This window comes from Pseudonaja textilis, chromosome 2 (assembly GCF_049901715.1).
Source record: "Pseudonaja textilis isolate UNSWEBS1 chromosome 2, rPseTex1.2, whole genome shotgun sequence".
Taxonomy (NCBI): domain Eukaryota; kingdom Metazoa; phylum Chordata; class Lepidosauria; order Squamata; family Elapidae; genus Pseudonaja; species Pseudonaja textilis.
In genome coordinates, this window is record NC_141991.1 from 198,519,123 (window position 1) to 198,540,873 (window position 21,751).

Consider the following 21,751-nt stretch of genomic DNA (forward strand, 5'->3'; position numbering starts at 1 on the left):
TGACAAAAGAATTTCCTGGAACCTATTGGGCTTCCACATATATTTTTTTTTCCTAACTAGCACTTGGGATAGTTCCCAATTCTTTTTTGGCCTTGCTTTGTTTTCAGTGTCTGCCCTCTGATTTTTCTGTCTTTAGTTGCAAAGCTTTGTCATTTACTTTGTATTAAAAGAGCATTTTTATGGCTTGGTTTTTGTATAGTAAATTATGAAAACACATTGTGCTCAGTTATGGCATCAATTTTATTTCCACTAATGATGTGCTTGAACAGTATTGTGGAAGTTTTTAATGGATTTGTCTTTCTTGTTAAAAAAAAGGTATTTCTGTTTTTCTTGGTGAAATTAATTTGTTTCAGTCAGTTGTATTTTGGATCTCTGTATAAACTTAACTCTTTCCCTTCTAAATTTATCAATTAAGATTTTACTAAAACTAGGAAGCTATTGGCTGTTTAAGAATATGCCAAGAATATTTTAATTTCCAGTAAAAGTAGTTGAAATTATATTTATTTTCCCTTCAGAAAGAAAGGCAAGATTTCAGTTCTATTTATTTTATGGCCAGACATATAGTATGCTGCCAGAATTATGAATAATGAGAAGATAAAGTGTGGTGCCAAAAATAATAGATCTTATTCATATAAAGTATACTCTCATCTACACTTATATTTTTGGCAATTATGTTTTTTCCACTAATTACAATATAAGTTTTAATTCTTAACACAAAGTTAAGAAAAGAGTTGAGCTTTATACTTGTAAAATTAAATGTGTTAATTTGGATTTAATTATATACAATATTTCTTTGACCTGAAAGAATTTTAGACCTTGTTCTATTACTTCTCCCCATCATAAAAATACTTGTTATATCACACAAGAGTTTTCTTTTGAAATGAAATGATACTTTAGAAGCACTTTAGGTTATGATGGAGGTGTCTCTTGATTAAATGAAACACAAAATGCTTATGTGAGCATAAGCAACATTTTTGGGATTCAATTAACATATGTATTCACTTGCTTTAATATTATAGCTTTAATATTATAGCTTTGAAATATGTTTTTCTTCATGCCAGCCATTCCCAGTTTCTTATTTTAAGCAGTCATTTGTGACCATTTTTAAATACTTCACAATATTGCCAAACTTTCACAGTATGCCAAACTTTTTTTCCAAAATACGTAGTTTAGCATTGTGTTTCCCAGTAATAGCTTTCTATTTTGTAATGTAACGTCTAGTCCACAATAATACTTTTACACCATGAGAACCTTTAACGTGGAAGCACATTAAATAATTTTTATGTCTTCATTTGACATGAAGTACTCTAATATTGGTTTATATATTAAAGGGATATCTAGAGTTTGCAATTGTTATATAATAAATATTTTTCTATTATTCCTAAATAATAGAATATTATTGGGGTTAACATCACACTTGATTTTTTCAAATAAAAATAATTAAAGGAAGAAACAAATTAAACCTCTATTGTCCTAACCCGATTGATTCTTGGAACTGATAAAGGGATTGGTTTCTATTTGTTATGCAGATAAATATAAACCTTCAGGACATAATAGTATAGGGTTAAAAGATTCTAAAAATAATCACATGAAAAGCTGAAGTAATGGAGATCTGAGACAATGTGGTCTGGTTAATTTTTAAGTGGCCATTTGTCCGATCTTTCTGAGAGTTAATATGCCTGACCCTTAAGTAAATAGTCAAATGCTGCCCAGCTGGACACAAGGAGGCTGTAAAAAGTTACAATCTGGGGAATAGAGAAAGGGGAATTGGTAACGTTTAGAGAATGTCAGCCCCTATTTAAATTACTGAGAAAATTTGGATTCTTCATCTAATCCAAATGAAACGTTGCTTTAAGGAAGTTGTACAATACGAGAAAGAACCATTTCATTTGAATGGAAAATTCCAAGGCTGTGGTCTCAGAAAGCAGACTAATTCTCCAATTTAATCAGAGCAGACTTGGAAAAGTGAATGTAACTGAAGATCACCCAAATGGATGAGACAATAAGAAATGGCAACCAAAATGAATAAAGCTGCCTGAAATGTGATGAAAAATAAATCAAATACACAACAGATAATATTAGTTGCTCAACTTTCTATTGGATTTAAAAACATTTTTTTTCTATACAATTTGTACAGGGAATTAGCTTTGGGGGGGGAGGGGCTTAAAAGGTGCCATACACCTTTTAAGCAGCACAATTTTTTATGGCATGAGATAGCATTTGATTCAACTCACATCTGCTCATAATAAACGCTGTCGGACTTGAACCTAAATTTCTAAAATGCCATTGTTTTGATCCTGATTTTAAAAGACAGTTTTCAAGTTACGTGCCTGTGGTGTACAATAGCCCTAAAAATTGATATACTGTGAAACTAGCTCAGAGGGGGCTAGTTCAAAATTTGCTATGAATAGCAGTAACGTAACACTCATTCCATAACAAAGTAATGAAGGGATCCTACTTTTATCAATTATGTAGTTAAGCTATCCTACTAATTTTATTGAAATATCTTAAGGCCTGAATCCCAGCACAAATTTGGACAATGGTGCAGGATATTGTGTCAGGAATTAGGAGCAGCATTTGGCTTTCAATAATGGATGCTGCACTCTAATAAAGAGTAAGCAGGACCTGACTAAAACAAAATGTAATGTAATTGAATGAAAAATATAGATTCAATTAAATGTAGTTAATTCAGATTATAGGCAGTCCTTGACTTAGAACCATTCATTTAGTGACTGTTCAAAGCTACAACGGCACTGGAAAAAGTCACTTGTGACTGTTTTTCACACTTATGACCACTGCAGCAAACCCATGATCAAAATTCAGACACTTGGTAACTAGCTCATATTTATGATGGTCTGTGATGACCCGGGGCGTGGCACAAAAGCAACAAAGTCACAAAAGTAGGTAAAGTTCCTTGAATACCTCCAACTTGGCCCCCAATGTCCAGTTATCATCAGCTGGAGAAAAAACTCTCCCAAGAACAGTTTCTAAAGGGAAGAAATTCAGTCCGAACCCAAAGTACATATAGATTATAAATAAAAACCAACACAAACCACTCCACAGCAATTAATGAGACAGGGCACGATAAGGAATTGCACACACACAGTTGGGAAGACACCAGAACCCAGATAATACTTGACAAACCAAGATCATTCACACTTTGCTCCCAGCAAGGTGCTGTGTGCCAAAATGCCGTTTTAAAATCCTGTTTTCCCAGCTGCAGCTAATGAAAGGAATCGGGGCCCTTTTCTCCACCGTAACCCATGTAATTCACATTGCTCCCTTCTCCGTTCCTGCCTGCATGCCATAGGATGAAGAGGGGATGGCCCTAGGTCTTCTTCTAAAGGCCCAGGCGGACTGTGCCCTTCCCCAGTTTCTTACACAGCCACTGGAGCCACACTCCCACTCCCTGTCAGCTGCTCGACCTCCCCCTCGGAATCAGATTCCAACAGGGGCATAACACTATCGCAGTGTCCCAGGGTCACTGATCCCCTTTTGTGACCTTCTGGCAAGCTAAGTTAATGGGAAGCCGGGTTCACTTAAAAACTGTATTAACAGCTTCAGTGATTCACTTAACAACTGTGCCAAGAAAGATAGTAAAATGAATCAAAACTCATTTAACAATTGTCTTGCTTAGCAACATAAATTTGGGTTCAACTGTGGTCGTAAGTTTGAATTACGGGACTTTCATTTATATAATAATTATATAATTATTCCTATATAATAATTTGTTGCCAAATGAACAAATGTTAGACTTCTGAATGTTGAATTCTGTTTATAGTAGAAATACTGTACTTATTATCTTTCATGATGGAAATAGAACCCTGTATTATCTAATAATTATCTGCATAGTATGTACCATATGCGGTTCTGTTTTGGGCTTTAAAGTATATTAGGCAACCCATGACCCATTGGGTCCTCATTTCAGAGTAATTTCTTTATCTAAACAAAGGAACAAAATGATGCAAGCAGGCAAAAAGCAGTGGGAACAGCAGCAAATACCTGCCAGTGCCAACTTTCCCATTGACTTTTCTTATAGGAAGTTGGCAGAGAGTGCTGAAAATGGTGACCATCGACTGCAGCTGACCTCAGCAGTGCTGTTCCTCAGCAGTGCTGTGGAACAGCAGCATGGCAGCATTGAAATGACCACAACTTTAACAAATTTCAATCCTGCAGGAATTATGGGTCCTGGATTTGGAATACATTCTATAGCCCATTTCAGGCTTACTGGCTAAAAAAATATGTAATGCTGTTTACCCAATTGAAGGGTACAAACAAAACAGACACAATACAGTTGTGTAATACAGTAGAAGGCTCTATGCTGGGAAACCAGTGAATTCCTTGAGCAGTTAGCAGTTAGTTGAGCAGTTAGTTGTTGTCCACTGTGAGAGCAGACTGCTGGACTAAAAGGGGTAGGGATTAGATTCCACAGAGCACTGCTTTTGTTGTTATGTTTGACATTTTACCGAATGCCTTTTAATTTTAGCTTGTCTTATTATCTAAATATTTATGGGGCGTTTAAGGTACTTGTCTGCTGAACCATCTTTAAGGCAGCTACACAGTTGAATTGCTTTATATTTATATTTTTATAGGTTCACTGCTTTATCTTGGTCTCTGTGCTTAAATTTTGTTTTATCTTGTTTCATTTTGTTTCATTTCATTTGTATACTGCCTAGTCCTGAAAGCTCTGAGTGGTTGACAAATCAAAATATCATTTAAAACAAAGAATTCTTCAAAAACAATCAATAAAGCTATGTAATAAAGCAAATACGATATTAAAATTATGGGCAAAATATAGGAAATCATGCCAGATTCATCTATTCAACCATAGCATGTCCTCCTCCGTGTTAGAAGTAAAAGCTATGCCTAAGTTGCTCTTCTTGAACTCAGAAAGAAAGAATGCCAATTTATATATAGTAATGTGTTTATAGATGAACATGTATGAATGTACATAGGAGCAGCATATGAAAACTCGTATTAGGGAATTTTAAATAACTGGAATTTCCCATTCATTAACTGCTTTAATAAAAAGTATGAAGAAATTACAAAAATGGAAAAATTAATAAACTCTTAAGAGTGAATGCAACTATTCTATTTTTATCATGTGTGTCTGTGTGTGTGTGTAAGGGGAGATAGGTGCATGTCTCACACACAAGAGATATACACCCAAGCAGTACTTAGGTTATGATGGCAACTGGGACTGGATTTACTATCGCTAAGCAACATCAAGTGACCAAGTCGCTTAGCAACAACAATTCTGTCATTTGTTGTTAAGCAAGGGCCACATGGGTTGTTAAATGAGGACCTCACATGACTTTTAACTTTCTCCCGGGTTTTCCATTGACTTGTTTTGTGGGAACCTGGCAGGATTGTCAGAAATAGCAATGCTGTGTCTGGAGTACTGCAACAGACAGAATTACAAGGTCCCATTGTAAGTACCTTTCATTTAGTGATGTCAGAACTTTGAATAGCTGCTGAACAAATAGTGATAACCCAAAGATTACACACACATACACACACACTTATATACATTGCATTTTTATGATTAATTTTTTATTTGTTTGGAAGGTATGGTCTGGCAATCGAAAACATTTTCCAGAAGTGGCTTGACTGCTCAGGAATACCCAAGGTAAATGGAAATGTAGTTTTTGAATAGAATCCTGTGCATGAATCTGCTGAACATGTTGTTCAAATTATTCTTCCTTCTCTAATAGATACGGCATGAAATAATATCTAAGTTTTAATGGTATCCAGTTTATGTTTTTATAAAATATACATATGGGAATCAACTTTTATCAATTGCAGGTTCCATTTTCTATTTCCCTGGAAGAGATGCTGCCAAAAGGGAAAAATCTCTTAAACCTTACTTTATTACAAAGCATACTGTTCATTGGAAATTGTATTATTAAGGAATCTTATTGACACTTCACATTTTTTAAATGGAAGTTTGTTTCTTGCATTATTGTGGATGAAGTAAAACACTGCCTTAAATTAATTTTATTTATCAACCTTTTAATGTTGAGTGGGACTGATTTATAAGATTTCACACCTGTTGCAGTTATGCTAGGAACAGAATGTTTTCTGAAAAGAAAAGGGAAAAATTAAATATTTATTTAATTTCTAAAGGATTGATATTCTTCAGACAGGAATATAAAATGATATCAACCCAGTATAAACAGTGGCAGTAAAGAAACTATCCTCCCAGAAATCTATATAGCAATTGTACATTCTGGCTATGATTCATATATTTAATTGCTGTATCCAGTTATCTGGAAATGCTAGAGACAACAAGTACATTTAAAAACACATCATTATCCTTCAGATATCCTTCTGTGGATTGCATACATATTCTCCAGACATCCAAAATTTGATCTCCCTGCAATGTTGACCTTCAATCTCTGTAATGGCCAGTCTATTTGGCTAGCCCAGGCAAAATTGGCAGAAACCAAGAATAGATTAATCTAGCAGTGAGTCATAGAACCAGTTTCCCATTCCCTATCTTAGAAATCTTATAAATCTAAAGGAGCAAATGTTTTTATCTATCAATTTCAGTTATTTTCCTGTCATGCCCACTCAGAGCAGTTCAGATAAATGGAATACAACACTTATGCTCAAAACAGTCGGGATAGGAGAGGCCATGGCTTTAGTAAATATTCTTCAAATTCCTTATGAAGGATTTTTCAGGAAATTGGGCTTTATAAAAGAATGTCCCCTCCCCATAGCTTTTGTCTGGATCGCAGCTAGATTTTCCAGTGTGTTAAGATTATAGTATATGAAAAAAGGACATTTGTGTAGAGACAAAGGATTGTAGAACAGCATTTTCTTGAAGCTTGTTGAGTCTGGGTTAAATGAGGTCAATTGTCCTGTGCTGTTGATTTTGCTGTTTATCAGTTCAGGATGTACAGCAGCTTAAGAGGTGACTCACCACAGGACTGGAGAGCTTTTCACCTTCTACTAAGTTAATAATGATTTAATGTCAGCAACTCCAGACTGAGTTTAAGTGACACGACGACTTTAGAAACAGCTGATTTTAGAGTACGAAAGAACCTATTAAGAAATCATTTAAATAATGATGTGGCCGTGTCTATTGTTGTGTAAAAATATGCTTCCAGACATTTGCTATTGTTCCTGTCTGTTTTATAAACATTTCGAGATCGATGACATCTATGATTTGTTTTAATTGTAATTCTCTACCAAGATTTCCATGGTCAACATACATTTTTCTTTAGTCATCTGTTTAGTATAACCCCACCCAAGGTAATAAATAAGGAAATACTATCCACAAACTCTATGCTTACTTAACACACCCTTCAGTTATTTAAACAAGTAATAATCATATTCTGTAATAATTTGTGTACTTCATTAAATCACATATTTTGGTTGGTCTACTCTATGCTTTCTCCTACAGCATTGGCTGTAGTTTTACAACTTATCAGTATATCGTGTTTTTGCTTGTTCCTTTCCTATATGCATATGTTGGGCTCCACTTTTTCTTATCTTCTTTTGTTATTATACCCATGATCCAAAATGCCGCATGAGGATTTTTTTCTTCTTCTTCTACATGCATTCATTTTAAAATTGAACTTTAGAATCATTTCTCCTTTTCTCTCATTTTTTTATGGAGATCTATGTGATGGTAACTTTAGCTTCTTCCATTTTTTCCCCCTAAATATATCTATAACCTCTGTAGCTGAGGCAGTAATGCCCAGAGTTACCCTGAGGTAAGATGGGTTGCCAATAAATTTTACAAATAAATAAATAAATAAATAAATATTTTTGTAATGAAATATACAGAGAAACATTAGTAAAGACCCTTGTAGTTTAAATACACCACTTATTCACAACATCAATCCACTTTACATTACTTGCTATTGATCTAAGTTGAAAAATTAAAGACTGATTAGCTTCAGATTTACTTCTTAATTAGCCATCTTAAATTGCTCTAACATCAGCTTTTGTTGTCTGGGGAGGAAAGTTTTAATGACTAATTTCCTCTCTCTGTTATAGCAGAATAATTGTAGTGTGTTAATACAACTCTGAAGAAAAATTGCAGAAAAACAGGTAGAGAGAGATCTTGGAGAAGAGTGGGAAGGGAAGCAAAATAGAGAAGTGATGTGATGGAGTGTCATGTAATAAGGAAATCGAAATTGCAACTTACTCTGGAGTCCTTTTGTAAGAACACAACAGTAGTAATTTAAATAATGAAAAGGAGGTAATCTAAGACTTTCATGCTTGTAGCTTCTGTCTTATTTGAGGGGTAGGGATCATCTGGAGAATGTCCTGGAATATAAACTTGAATAAATATGGCAAACAGAGATATTTGTTCAATTAATCCAATCCATTTAAGGCTAATCATAAAACATTTTATTTCCTTCCTGAACTATAGTAACAGAAATCCAAAAAAATGAAGTGCTCTGGAGTATCCAAATATTTGTGTATCTCTCTTAGGAAAAATGAAGCAGTCAAGAACATGTGCCTTTCCCAGAACAAATTAAATATTGTTTGTGAATTTTCTGTCATTTTGCAGAAACGTTTTCAGATGATCCAGATGCTTGGCAAGACTTGATTTAAGTATTTCAATGTACTAATTTTTGACTTTTTATTGATTCTTATCTTTGATAAACAAAGTTTCCTATTTAGAATATTTTTGTCTGGGATATTGGCCATCATGCCAAAGCATCGTCAGTTAATTTCAAGGTGATTAGCAATATTATTATAAAATATAGCAAAATCAGGTTAAGTAATCTTCACATTTATACATTTTTTTATCATAGCTACAGTGCTTAAATGAAAATGCATTTCCAGATTAGACTAAGATTTCTCAGCTCCATGTTGAATTACATTTGAAATAAATGAAAAACAAGCAAATGGCATTCATCCAGATATAATAACAAAATATTTTTCCTAAGAGATATTCACAAAAGGTTTTGTGCTTTAGTTATCTATAGAGTAAGCTGTAGTACCTGATTAGCAATCTTCTCAGCAAATGTCTAGTTTCGTTTTGGCTGGCTTTGGAATGTGTCAGTATGATTTGGAAAATAATTGTGGCTGAAGACAATAGGTTATATATTATTTTCTAATTATGCTATTATAAACCAACCTTACAGATTTTAGGGAATGCATTCATCAAATAAGAAAAATCTATTTATTTTAAATTTACTGATGTATGCATGACATTTATAGGGGGTCATTTTTAATATTTGTATTTGTCCCCAGCACTTACTTTCTTTATCCCATCTTCAGCATAAACAAATTCAGACTTTATTTCTGAAAGTGATTGTCAGCTCTAGAGTAGTAACAATCCTTCTAGATTATTATTTTTTACATATTTCTTCTGGGTTTGTTTGGCCCCAGTGTCTGTCTACATTAATGTAATGTATCTTGATGAAGAATATAGCTTGATGAAGAAAGTGAATGTAATGCAAGTTTAAGAAGATGTCTCTATTTCTGCAGGTCAAATACAGTATTTAAAAATAGGCAATACAGCTCTTTCACCTAGTAAGCATATGTTACAACCCCTCATTTGGAGACTATTTCCTTTTTTTTTTTTCTGCTCCATTGAAACTTTACAGTTTGCCTGTTCAACTCCTATGAGGTCTGGTGTTGATAGGTGCTCTCAAGAGAAAGTTACCATCATTCTGAAGTTTGATATATCACTGATCTGTTCATGTTGGCATTTCAGGACATACTGTAGGTTAATGAATGAGCTTTTACTGTGAATTTATACAGAGAGTTTTAAAAGTAGCACCATATTGCCAAAAATCTAGTTTAAAAATTTTTCCCTTTAGAAAAGAATCCATGAAAATAGCTCATACTAAATTTTTTACTGAGCTTTATACAAAGCCTAAATATTCTTTGTGGCTTGTCTTTCTCCTGTTAATCACACTGCTGAGCATAAAAGCTAAGTTATGCACAGAATGGCTGGATTTGCCCCTAGTAGAAAGGAAGTATGTTTGGTATCTCCAGAACAATAAGAGTTTGCTGCCTGGCTGGTCAATGCTGGATCAAATTCACATTCCCAAGTTCCTACTCTTCCACCTACATATAGAAAGGTCTGGAAGCCCAGAGGAGGGAAGAAAGGTCTTTCTTAAATAGGGATGTGAGCTTTTGTAATAAAAGTACAAGCCTATTTTAATTTGTGCCTTACAAAAAGATCCTAAGAAGAGCAAAGATTAGCTATGAATTAACTCTTGTCTTTCTGAAAGTATTTTGGCCATTTAAAACAACATGGGAAGGAAAGAAATATGCAGTCCCAAAATACTTTTCCTTTTGAATAGTGTTCCCTGAGTTTCAAATTTGATTGGAATATCTTCCCTGGTCTCTGTATGCAGCAATAAACAAACAAAATGCTATAGACGCAACTTCCACCAGTTGGCTGTTTACTTGCTGGCTGATATACTGTGTAGATGTAAAAGTAATTCTGAGGAAAAATTGTAATCAGCTTTGGCTTCCAGTATTCTCTATTTTCAGTATCCTGAGAAGGAGGAGGAGACGTCCCATAATTCAAACAGCACATCTTTGCATGATAATGGATTGCCTGTCTATCTCAGAAAAAACTTTTACTATATCAATTTACTAAAAGTCTTTGTACTCCACGCCTTTCTAGCTCTTTGCCATGGTTTTCATTTTCCCAAGCCTACTGGCATGCCAGTAAAGAAGGGCAGCTGAGTTCACTTCAAGCGGTACAATTTCCCAGAGGCTCAGTGCTGACTGTTTTTCAGCATTGGAAGTCCTCCTTGAGGGACTGAAGCAGAGACAGTTTTGGTACAATAGATATGTAAAGATGCCAACCAATGGCAGGCTTCTATTGATTTTGGAAATACTGTAAGCAAGTACAATTTAACTATTTCAGGAAGAAAACCTCGCTTTTTAAACTTGGATCAGTTGTAAAACATAAAACACATTTAGGTTTTTATGCTAAAAATATTTAACAGTTAAGAGAAGTTGGTTATATTGCATCTATTTAGATTTTGATTAAAATCTTGCTGTAATTGGGAGGGATTTTACAATTTCCATTGTTATTGCTAAACATACTTCCAATTTGGGATTCATTCTCTCTGTTTCTCTTTCTGTGTGTCTCTCTTTCTCCCTCCTCTCTACCTGGAAAGGTGGTGAAGTTCTTGAGCTATGAGGGAGTGTTAGAATGGTTTATGACCATATTTAAATCATATTCACACTGCTTTATAACCAAAAGGCATGCACAAAGAATATAAGCCAATAAAAAGACAGTCCTAAGCATCTCTGCTCTAAAGTTCAATGGCTCTTCTTACTTATGCAAGATTGCAGCTTAGAAATGCATTAATAAGTGACTTGCAATTTTTAAAATTGCTGGTTTGTATAACCCTAAATGAGCTAATGCATTTTTTCTAAATCTTGGGAAAGCATTTGGTTTATTCCATTATAAATGAAGAATGGGAAGAAAAGGGGCAATTCCATACATTGGGAACTGGCAGATCCTAATGCACTTCAATTTCTTCCCTCACTGGAAAGCACTTCAGAGGGTTAACGTCATTGCCCAGAAGATCATTGGTTGCCCTCTCCCTTCTTTGGAAGAGCTTTATAGTTCCCACTGCCTTAAGAAAGTTCAAAACGTTCTCAAAGATCCATCTCATCCTGGGCATCCTTTATTTGAACTATTACCATCTGACAGACAGTACAGAATAATAAAAACAAGGACAAATAGGCTATTCTATCCCAGGGCAGTAGCTCTTTTGAATTCTGCTGTATAGTGCAGTATTGGTGCCGTGTCAGGGGTTTTCGGTTCAATGTGTGGAGTGTGAAGGATGTGTGTTGGTGTTTATTTACATGGTCATGATGTGCACTGAAGATGGTGTTTGATTTCGTTGTACGAGGTGCAATGACAATAATGTAAACTAAAACTAAATTAAACTGCAAGTGCCCTCAGGACTATTACATTGACAGAAAAAGGTGACTTATGGCCGTTTTTCACACTTATGACTGTTGCAACATCCCCATGGTCACATGATCAAAATTCAGACGCTTGGCAACTATCTCATATTTATGACCATTGCAATGTCCCAGGGTCATATGATCCCATTTTGCAAACTTCCGACATGCAAAATCAATAGGGAATCCAGATTCACTTACCAATTTGGCATCTGCAATGATTCACTGAACAAATGAGGCAAAAAAGTTGTAAAATATGGCAACATTCACTTAACAAATTTCTCACTTAGCAACATAAATTTTGGGCTCAATTGTGGCCAACTACCTGTATTCTTCTCCAAAACTAGGCTTCAGCTGGCCTATATATTTCTTCATGAAAAACTAGAGCAGTCCAGTATATTGTTATATTTATGGGTATATATAAACATAAGTGCTCTCTCATCTATCAACTGACCACGATGAAGCCTATTTTGCTTTAACATGATTATTGCATGATGCACTTTCAGACAATGTTCTAAGATGCAATTATCACGAAAGGAAGATCTATGAGTAAGAGCAGCAGGAACTTTTGTTCATTGGGGCTTTCTCAGTAAAATTGTTTTGGATGCAGTTCCTACATTAGGCTAACGATAAAACATAGATCACAGAAGAAAGTAGTAATTAAAACATGGAAATGTAGCAAGTAAATGCACAATAGTAACAAAGTAATAACAGCATGTTCAAAACTTGCTTTCAGAAGCAAGGGGGCTTAGGAATCAAACATGTCAGAATAAAAATGGATTCAGGGAGAAAAATAGTAGCGCTAGCCTCTCTTTATAGAAAGTGGAAAAACCTGTGAGCAACCAGTGAGAAGCCTCCTGGATTCCAATGGAAGAAATAAAAGAGCTTCTCTGAGGGATCTTAAATTTGAGTATATGGATGAGAAGGATTTCCAAATATCCTGGTCTCTTGTCAAAATAGATTTAAGTAAGTCGTAAGAAGAAATGTTAATTCTTTGCCAATGGAACTGTTGATAGTAGAGGCTCATATGTTTCCTAACCAGGCCCCGAATGCAAATACTGGTAGTCCTCGACTTATGACCACAATTGAGCCAAAAATTTTCATTGCTAAGTAAGACCGTTGTTGGTCATGTGATCAAAATTCAGATGCTTGATAACTGGTTGACATTTATGACCATTGCTGTGTCCCAAAGTCATGTGATCAAGTTTTGTGACCTTCTGACAAGCAAAGTCAATGGGGAAGCCAGATTCACTTAACAACCGTGTTGCTAACTTAACAAATATATTGATTCACTTAACAACTGTGACAAGAAAAATCCTAAAATAGGGCAAACTCACTTAACAAATGTTTCACTTAGCAACATCAATTTTGGGCTCAATTGTGGTTGTAACTTGAGGACTATATGTACTTCCACCTGAGGCAGAAAGCCAGCTGGGTCAATTGGGCCAATCATTCTCTTTTAGCCCTAGGAAGGAAGAAATGGCAAACTACTTCCAAAAATGTTGTCAAGAAAACCAGAAAGACTTGTCTAGGCAGTCACCAAAAATCAACACTGACAAAACAAATAAAAATGCTCTCCGCTTTTATCATGGATTGATTTTGATAGGAATGCTCATATTTAAAGCATTACCAAAAATTAACTGTCATGCTGAAGTTTGTTTGTTTTTTAATATAAATTTTTGAAAAGGATAAAGAAAAGCCAGTGTTTCTTTACTAGGCTGATTCTCTGGGTGTGGTTGTCTGATTTTGAGTAGATAAACAAGCGACAGTGGTCCTGCATTTTATGAAAAAGGCAGAGTATGACACAACTAAAGAAGTGTATACATCTGACATGGAGTTCTGCTCTGAATCAGACTCTACCCAGCTATTGAATAAATTTGAGAAATTTTCAGGCATGTAGTATGAAAAGCTCAAATTTCATTTAAATAGCAAGACATTTTGCTTGGCCTGGTGGTGGATAAAACTCTTTAATGTTTTGGTATGCTTCAGCTACTCAGAGGCCCAGCTGTTTGGATCTTTACTAGAACTGCTAGTAAAGCAGTTTAGATATGCCTAAAACTGTTTTTGGGTGGTCATTGAGACATGCTAAAAAATTTTTTTGGGGTAAACTATATAAGAATTCCAAAAATAACTGATTATGTTTAAAGATTCATGCATGCCGTGTGAAAGCATTCTACATTATGCTACAGTCTTAGAATTCAGAGCATAAGAAAATAGAAGCAAAATCCCAACAGTTTTACATTATACCCCAGTGCATTTCATGATAAAAGCTAACTGGAACATGAAGAAACTTGCAAGTTCTGAATCATATTTTTGTCTTGTATCTGCAAATCTGCTAACTACATTTCCATTGGATTCTAAACCTTAAGTCTGAATAACTTTCTAGGATGCCAGCATATTTTGTTTGATGACATATTCACTATTAACACCTTTCTTATGTTCAGTCATGTCTGGTTCTTTGAGACTGCCTGCAGTTTTCTTGGCAAGGTTTTTCAAAAGGGGTTTGCCATGACCTCCTTCCTAAGGCTGAGAGAAACTGACTAGTTCAAGCTTATCCAAGCTTTGGCTATGTACCAAAGGCTAGAACTAGAACTCATGGTCTCCAGTTTCCAATCTGATGTCTTAATCTCTATACCAAACCGGCTTTTCAGTTGTACACCTGGTCTGAGATTATTGTACTTCCAAGAGTACTATAATCAGTTGTTGTAAACAGGGTATTCTTGTATCAGATCTAGGGTCTACTGATATGCTCATAAATAATTATTAGCTGTCCTTCGTGAAAAAGATCTTGGACAGCACATCTGTGTGTAATAAATAATCAACCAAATGTTCAATTTAAAAAGCATATATAGCAAAGTTAAGATTGTTTTAGCAGAATGACTTATACTAACTTCACAACAGATTCTTGCATGAAATAGACAATTAGTCCAACACATCAGGAGCTATGAGGTTGGGGAAAATTGTTACGGAGCATTCTCTCTCTCTCTCTCTCTCTCTCTCTCTCTCCCTCACTCCCCCTCCCCCTCTCCCCCCCCTCTGGAATGACAATCATATTCCAAGTAGACTCTCATATTCAGAAGGCTAATCAATGATTCTTTATCAGATTGGAGACAGTTATACTATAGGTGCCGTGTAGAATGTAATATATAACAGCCCTGATCTTTTAAATATCAATACAGTATTGTCATTAATGACTTGGTTGAAGAAGTGGAGGGTATACTTTTCTTATTTGCAAATGACACAAAATTGAATGAGATACTAATATCTAGAAGGAAGAAATACAATTCTGAATGTCCTTGATAGATTAAAAAATGAGTTGAACGTAAATATGTGAAATCTAACACCAATAAGTTCAGAGTTTTTATTTTGGAAACAAAAATCAAAGGCAGGGATAAAAGATAGTGGACATCTGGCTGGGCAATGCTATTTGTAAAAAAAATATTTTGCAATATTAATGAATGACAAACCAAGTATGAGTCGAAAGTGAGATATTATTGTAATAAAGACAAATGCAGTTTTCTTCTGTGTAAACAAGCATAATTTTCTAGTCACAAGTTCAAAGTATCACATTTTAAGAGAGATTCAGAGAATTGTAACAGGTCTAGAGAAGACACCAAGATCAATTAGAAGACTAGAATCTACGAAGATAAAAGGAGACAGGTATACTTAATTTTGAGCCAAGCCTTGAGGGAAGAAATAATAGTATTCTTCAAATTCAGATTGACCTCACTTACTAAAGGTAATTGGACCAGGAACTCTGTTGCATGATGTCATGGGACCACACTGACTTTCAGTGGCAATTCTGGCAGCCCAGCTGATGTTATTAGGTAAATCCCACATAGCTGCAGCATTCCTGGTCACATGATCGCCATTTGCAACCTTCTGCCAGCTTCCCCTTTGCATGTTGGGGGCTGGCAGTGAAGGCTATGAATGGCAATACTGTGAAGATGTTGCAAGGCTGCAATTTCAAGCCAGAGTGCCCAAATCATGATCATGTGACCACAGGGATGCTTGTAACAGCTGCAGCTACGAAGACCCATCCTAAGTACTCCTCATTCAATGCTATTGTAACTTTGCATGATTGTTGAACGAGTTGACATTAAGCAAGGACTATCTGTATCTGCAATGATGTCACAAAGAAGACTAAAATCTGATCTCTTTCGTTCCAGAGTGAAGGGATACATAGACATTATTTAAGATACAAGAAAGCAGATTCTGATTGAATATAACATAATTTCAACAGTTAAATAAGTTTCCCAGAGGGACAGTGGCATAGAGGAGCAACTGTCACACAGCTCTCTATCTCTCCCCCTCCCCCTTCCCCTCCTCTCTCTCTCTCTCTCTCTCTCTCTCACACACACACACACACACACAAAGTTACTCTTGCTTCATTCTGTGAGGTTGAGTTGGTTTGGTGAAGGAATATAAATCTGTATTTTCAGCATTTAACATTGTACATTTAGCATTCTGTGGTTAAAAACTGCTTGCACTTCATATGTATTCTGAATATTTACACATTACTTAATGAGCATATTGTTTCTATAGCATATCTTTAACACACACACACACACACACACATATATGGTATAACATAAGATATAACATATATGTTTTCTTAGTTAGGTGTCATTTTCAAATCAGCATTTGAATCTAATAACCAACTGATAATCATTGAGACACATGAGATCTTGTTTAATTCCTCAGTTGACTTTCTTTAACTGGTAGCCATAAATACTATCATCATCTGGTGATATTTTTGGAAAGTCTTACATCATAACAGTAATATAAAAGTTCTTTCTGTCACACTTTATTTGTGGGTATACATTTAAAAGTGAAATGAGAATATATTAGCCCATAAGAGCTTATTTAATATAGAGACAAATTGGGCCTTGCATAGTGTATGTTTTATTCTGAATTAAAATTTGTTTGAATCATGAAGGTTGTAGAGTAACTCTAGGCTAGTAATTACTATTCAACTTAATCTACCTCAAAGAACATCATATGGAGGCGACACAAAAGTTCATTCAATCACTACTAGTTTTGATAGCTGGAGATGATACAAGACAGTGTTCCATCACATGTTGAAAAGGCTCTATTACCAACTTTTCAGGCATCTTTTATTGGCCCTTGTATGCCCAAGACAGGGGTTGTATTGATACATTAAGTCTCTATATATTCTTATATCCTGAATTAGTGGTGGAAGACTCATATGAAATGCAACAATTGCTTATTTTTATTTGTTAGGTTTTACCTTCCTTTCCTTTAAGAGCTCAAGCTACTATAGATTTCATGTCCAACCATAACTTGCCAAAAGTTCTATAAAATAGACTGGGATGAAAGAAAAAAAACAGTTCAAAGTTGCACAGCAAATATTATTAATGGGCATTTAAACCTAGATGTCCTGTTTCTAAAGTTTACTGCATAATAGTAATTTACATCAAAACAATCAGGTCTAGGTCATCTGAATGGGTAGCACTATCTCATGAACATTAATAGATAACATAATACAATATATTATTCATTGTATTTTTATATTGCGGCCTCAACAATTATTGTCAGCAGTTTACATAAAACATGACTTTAAAAAACCCTAAATTAAGATACAGACAAATCTACCATAATACAATAGGTACAATGTCTGTGGAGATTCTTAGTCTTCCACGTTCTTCCTTAAGGAAAAAAACCTCAAGTCTAGTTGCCTTTGGAAAAAGCACTTTTGATACAATGGTGAAGATTCAGTTCCTAAGACTTTCTGGAACACAGGTTTGCTTTTAATCAACTTCTGATACGCAAACACTGGAGGTGCTAGTCTAATTTCCATAAGATGGAAACTACAATTGATAGCACTGCTTGGGACCCCCTGGCCCATCATCTCATATATTTGGGAGAACCATTAAAAGAGGCTGGTGACATATAATCATTTGATATACATGTTTCCCTGAATATTATATTATGAAATGAGCGTACCAATTGCAGAAAGCTGTCCCTTGGAAGTTGGAATAAACATACATATATTCTAAACAGATGCCTCCTTTGTGTTAACAGAATTTTCCTTAAATAAGGAAATGTTTGCCAATGAAAGTGTTGAATAATTCAAAGTAGCAGTTTTCATAGATATTTACAGATGGATTAGCCCGAATGTAGAATAGAATAGAATACTTTATTGGCCAAGTGTGATTGGACACACAAGTATTTTGTCTTGGTGTAAATACTCTCAGTATACAGAAAAGAAAAGATACATTCGTCAAGAGTCGAGAATGATAAGGTGTGACACTTAATAATAGTCATAGGGTACAATCAGCAATCAAATCATACTAGGAAACAGTCAGTATAAATTGTAAGGATACAAGCGACAAAGTTACAGTCATACAGTCACAAGTGGGAGGGGATGGGTGATAAGGAGTGATGAGAAGATTAACAGTAATAGCAGTGCAGACTTTGTAAATAGTTGAACAGTGTTGAGGGAATTATTTGTTTAGCAGAGTTATAGCTTTCGGGAAAAAATTGTCCTTGTGTCTAGCTGTTCCGGTATGCAGTGCTCTATAGCGTCGTTTTGAGGGAAGGAGTTGAAACAGTTTATGTCCGGGATGTGAGGGGTCTGTAAATATTTTCACAGCCCTCTTTTTGACCCGTGCAGTATACAGGTCCTCGATTGAAGGCAGTTGGGTAGTAATTATTTTTTCTGCAGTCCTAATTATCCTCTGAAGTCTGTGTCTGTTCTGTTGGGTTGCAGAACCAAACTAGACAGTTATAGAAGTGCAGATGATAGACTGTAAAAAAATCTAGAAGTTTTCCCCCCATCATCATATCTCCTTTAAGATATTTTGTTTTGAATAATATATTTCACGGCAATATTGCTTCTATTTAAAGCAAAGACTTTGAGCTTGGCTTTGATCTAAAGCTTTTGATCTTGAAAGAAGGTTATTGTGGTAGTAAAAATAGGGGCAGACCAATGTCTTTTTTAAAAACCAAAAGCAATAAAGCTAAAGTGGTGGTCAAGATTTAGTGAGCTCACTCGACACACATTTATGTTTTGACATCTGTTCGTAAATGGCATCTAATTTCATGTAGGAGAAAATCTGCTCTGATCTAGATCTAAAAACTTAAGAAACTTTCTTTCCCAGAAAGTATAGATTCATCAGTCAAATTTTTGTGAGAGCGTGAGTTTATGCATATACTTCTGTCAGAAAATGTTATTATGCTAAATATAATTATCCTGGAGGATTGAATCGATTCTTTCTTGGTTCCTTTTTTTTACATTTATAGAAACATCAGTAATCTAGTAGCATTTTTTTCTGAATAATGCTGAAAGTCCATAAACCATAAAAAGTCTTTTTATACTAAATTTTATATAATTTACTAGTCGGAAAAGATGCTACCGTATTTGTCCCAAAAGTGCTTTTCCCAAAAGGCAACTGGACTTTCTTGGGTTTTTTTTTTTTCCTAAAGAAGCTTCAGATATTTCCATCTGTAAATATATACAAAAGTCTACTACTTTCATCCCAAAAGCTTCTTCAGTTTTGTGATTTAGTGTGTGCTACTAGATTTGTGATTTTATTTTTTTAAAATTTGGCCTCCATAGATTAACATGGCTCCCCTCCCACAAAAGTGTTAATTGTTTTAACATGTTCCCAAAGTCATTTTAATCTCCTAGTGCCTGTACAGTTTTCATACCAGTAGACAAACTTTAGGAATGATACTTCAATAGGTTCAGTGGGATTTACTCTCAAGGAAACAATTGGGGGTAGAGTAGGGCCTTTAAAGCAAAGTTTAGGCTTTGCCAAGCTGCAGCTTAATGGAGGAATCAACTGTGGAATGACCATGACTAATAGAAATGGCAAGAGTCCAGTGGCAAAAAGCAAAACTTAATGCTTGCTTTTAAGATGCACTTCAGAGTCTCCATGGAATTCATCTGATATAGTTTTGGATTCCACAGAGGTCAAGGAACTATTCGGAAAAGAAAGTTTTAATTTTTTTCCCTTGCATTTTAATATGCTCAGCTAGAATACTTGCTTAAAGAATGTTCCTGTTTGGAAGAAAAGGAAGGGCAGGCAGATGCTAGAGAAACGACATTTCTGGTGTAAAATTGAACTTTGTGTCTATTCGCGCTTCTACCTCGTTTTACTTTTTTTGCTCTTTTTCAAATCCGTTCATGAACTTGAAGGTGGTGGGGGAGCCTATAACCATGCCAGCAATATTTTAGTGCCGATTCAGCTCATACGTTTGCACTGATAATATTGAAGATTGTATTACATTGCAGAGTTTTAAGGCTGAAATCCGGGACCCTCTTTTTTTTTTTAATGAATGCAAACGACCTTTACCTCCAGCGCCCTCTCTTAAGCCCCTTTCCAGTTCCATCTAAGGAATGCCCCTGACCGTGGAAAGGCTACCCTCGCTCCTGGTTAGTAAGACACCCCCATGAAGCCCATAGTCTAAAATCACCCTCTTCATTGCCTTAATTCAAGTCCGGAGAAAGCCGGTCTCCGAATTAAGTTGAAGGAAATCGCCGCCCCGATCTCTCTCTCTCTCTCTCTCTCTCTCTCTGGAGAGAGCGAGAGCGATCGAGGATTCCCCCCCCGCCCTCCTCACTCGGCCTAGGCGAGCAAGTTGGTCCACCCGTTTCCACTCGACCCCTTTCCCCGCAGCTGCCTTGCGTGCAAACGAGAACTGACAGCCCGGGATGCCGCCGTTCGCGCGGAAACGTCAGCCGGGCGGTGGGTGGGTGGGGAGTGGGGAAAGGAAGGGGTGTTTGTTTGTGTTTTTGGGGGTGGGGGGTGGGAGAGACGAAGGAGGCGGCGGTTGCCTGTTGCTCGGAGCGCTCGACTTCAAACGGAGCCTTTGACGCAAGGCAAGTTGAGCGGGGCGTAGCAGGAGACAGGCAGACGACGCTCGGCGATTGAAACGGTGACGTTCGCCGCCCCGAGCCGCCCCCTCCGAGGTTACCTTTCGGGGATGCGGGGGGCGGGAGTTGAACAAAGCCGATCGGGCTGGAGTATCCCCTTAAGGCAGGCTCCTCCTCCTCCTCCTCCTTTGATTTCGGAGGCTGGACCAGGAGGGCGGAGGGCGGGGGAAAGGAAGGGGTCCCCCTGCTCCCTTAGGTGTTTCTGCTGCCTTCGGAGATCCCCGCGTCTTCCGCGGCGGGGCGAAGAAAAGCCCGAGGAAGCCGCGATCTCCGCTCCTTGTAAAGCCTGTTGCGCGGTTGCGACCGGAGCCTTTTCGCGCGTCGGCCGCAGCTGGTGCTGCCGCCGGGGCCGCCCTATGCAGGGTAAATACAAACAACCCGACCCTCGTGCGCCGCGGGAGCGATCGCAGCCGGCGGGCGTCGTAAGGCAGCAGCGCCGGGCAGCCTTTTGTGTGTCTGTGTGTGTGCGCGTGTGCCTGTGTGTCTGTCTGTCTCTGTGTGTGTCTGTGTGTCGAGCGCAAGTCGGAGAAGAGCGATTCCCTCGCCAAGCGCCCGAGCTCGGGCTGCGCGGTGGGGAAAGTTTTGCTCTGGTCGCAGCCGATCTTGGAGCTTTCGGAGGCGCTGGATCGGAGGATCTCGGAAGCCGGGAGCCACGACCGGGGCTCTTTCTCTCTCTCTCTCTCTCTGGAGCTGCGGTCCAGATCGCCTCGAATAAACTTGCTCTTTTATTTTGTCTCCCCCCATCTAGCCTTTGCTGGAAGAGAGCCGCCTTTGGGAAGAAGGTCGATTAGCGCAGCAAGTGAAAGAAGAGGTAAAAGAAGCGCTTTCCCTTTGGGAGCTGGTAGTTTTAGATCGTGGAGGATGATGATGATGATGATCCCAATTCGGGCTTGCACCTCTGTCCGCCCCCTCTCCTCCGCCCTCCGATCCTGAGATGATGCT

The 21,751-nt window shown here is 36.9% G+C and overlaps 1 protein-coding gene across 6 annotated transcripts in view; it reads left to right on the top strand.

Annotated features, from left to right (window-relative positions):
* Window positions 1-21,751, top strand: part of AOPEP (aminopeptidase O (putative)) — a 200,943-nt gene that overhangs the window by 93,213 nt on the left and 85,979 nt on the right. For all 6 annotated transcript variants that reach the window (XR_015742201.1, XM_026703889.2, XM_087926808.1 and 3 more), the window contains exons 11-12: window positions 5,569-5,629; window positions 21,558-21,620. Coding sequence is in view for 5 of the 6 variants with exons in the window: in XM_026703889.2 (XP_026559674.2) it covers window positions 5,569-5,629; window positions 21,558-21,620 (124 nt within the window). In the remaining variant the exon portion in view is untranslated. The remainder of the gene's footprint in view (window positions 1-5,568; window positions 5,630-21,557; window positions 21,621-21,751) is intronic.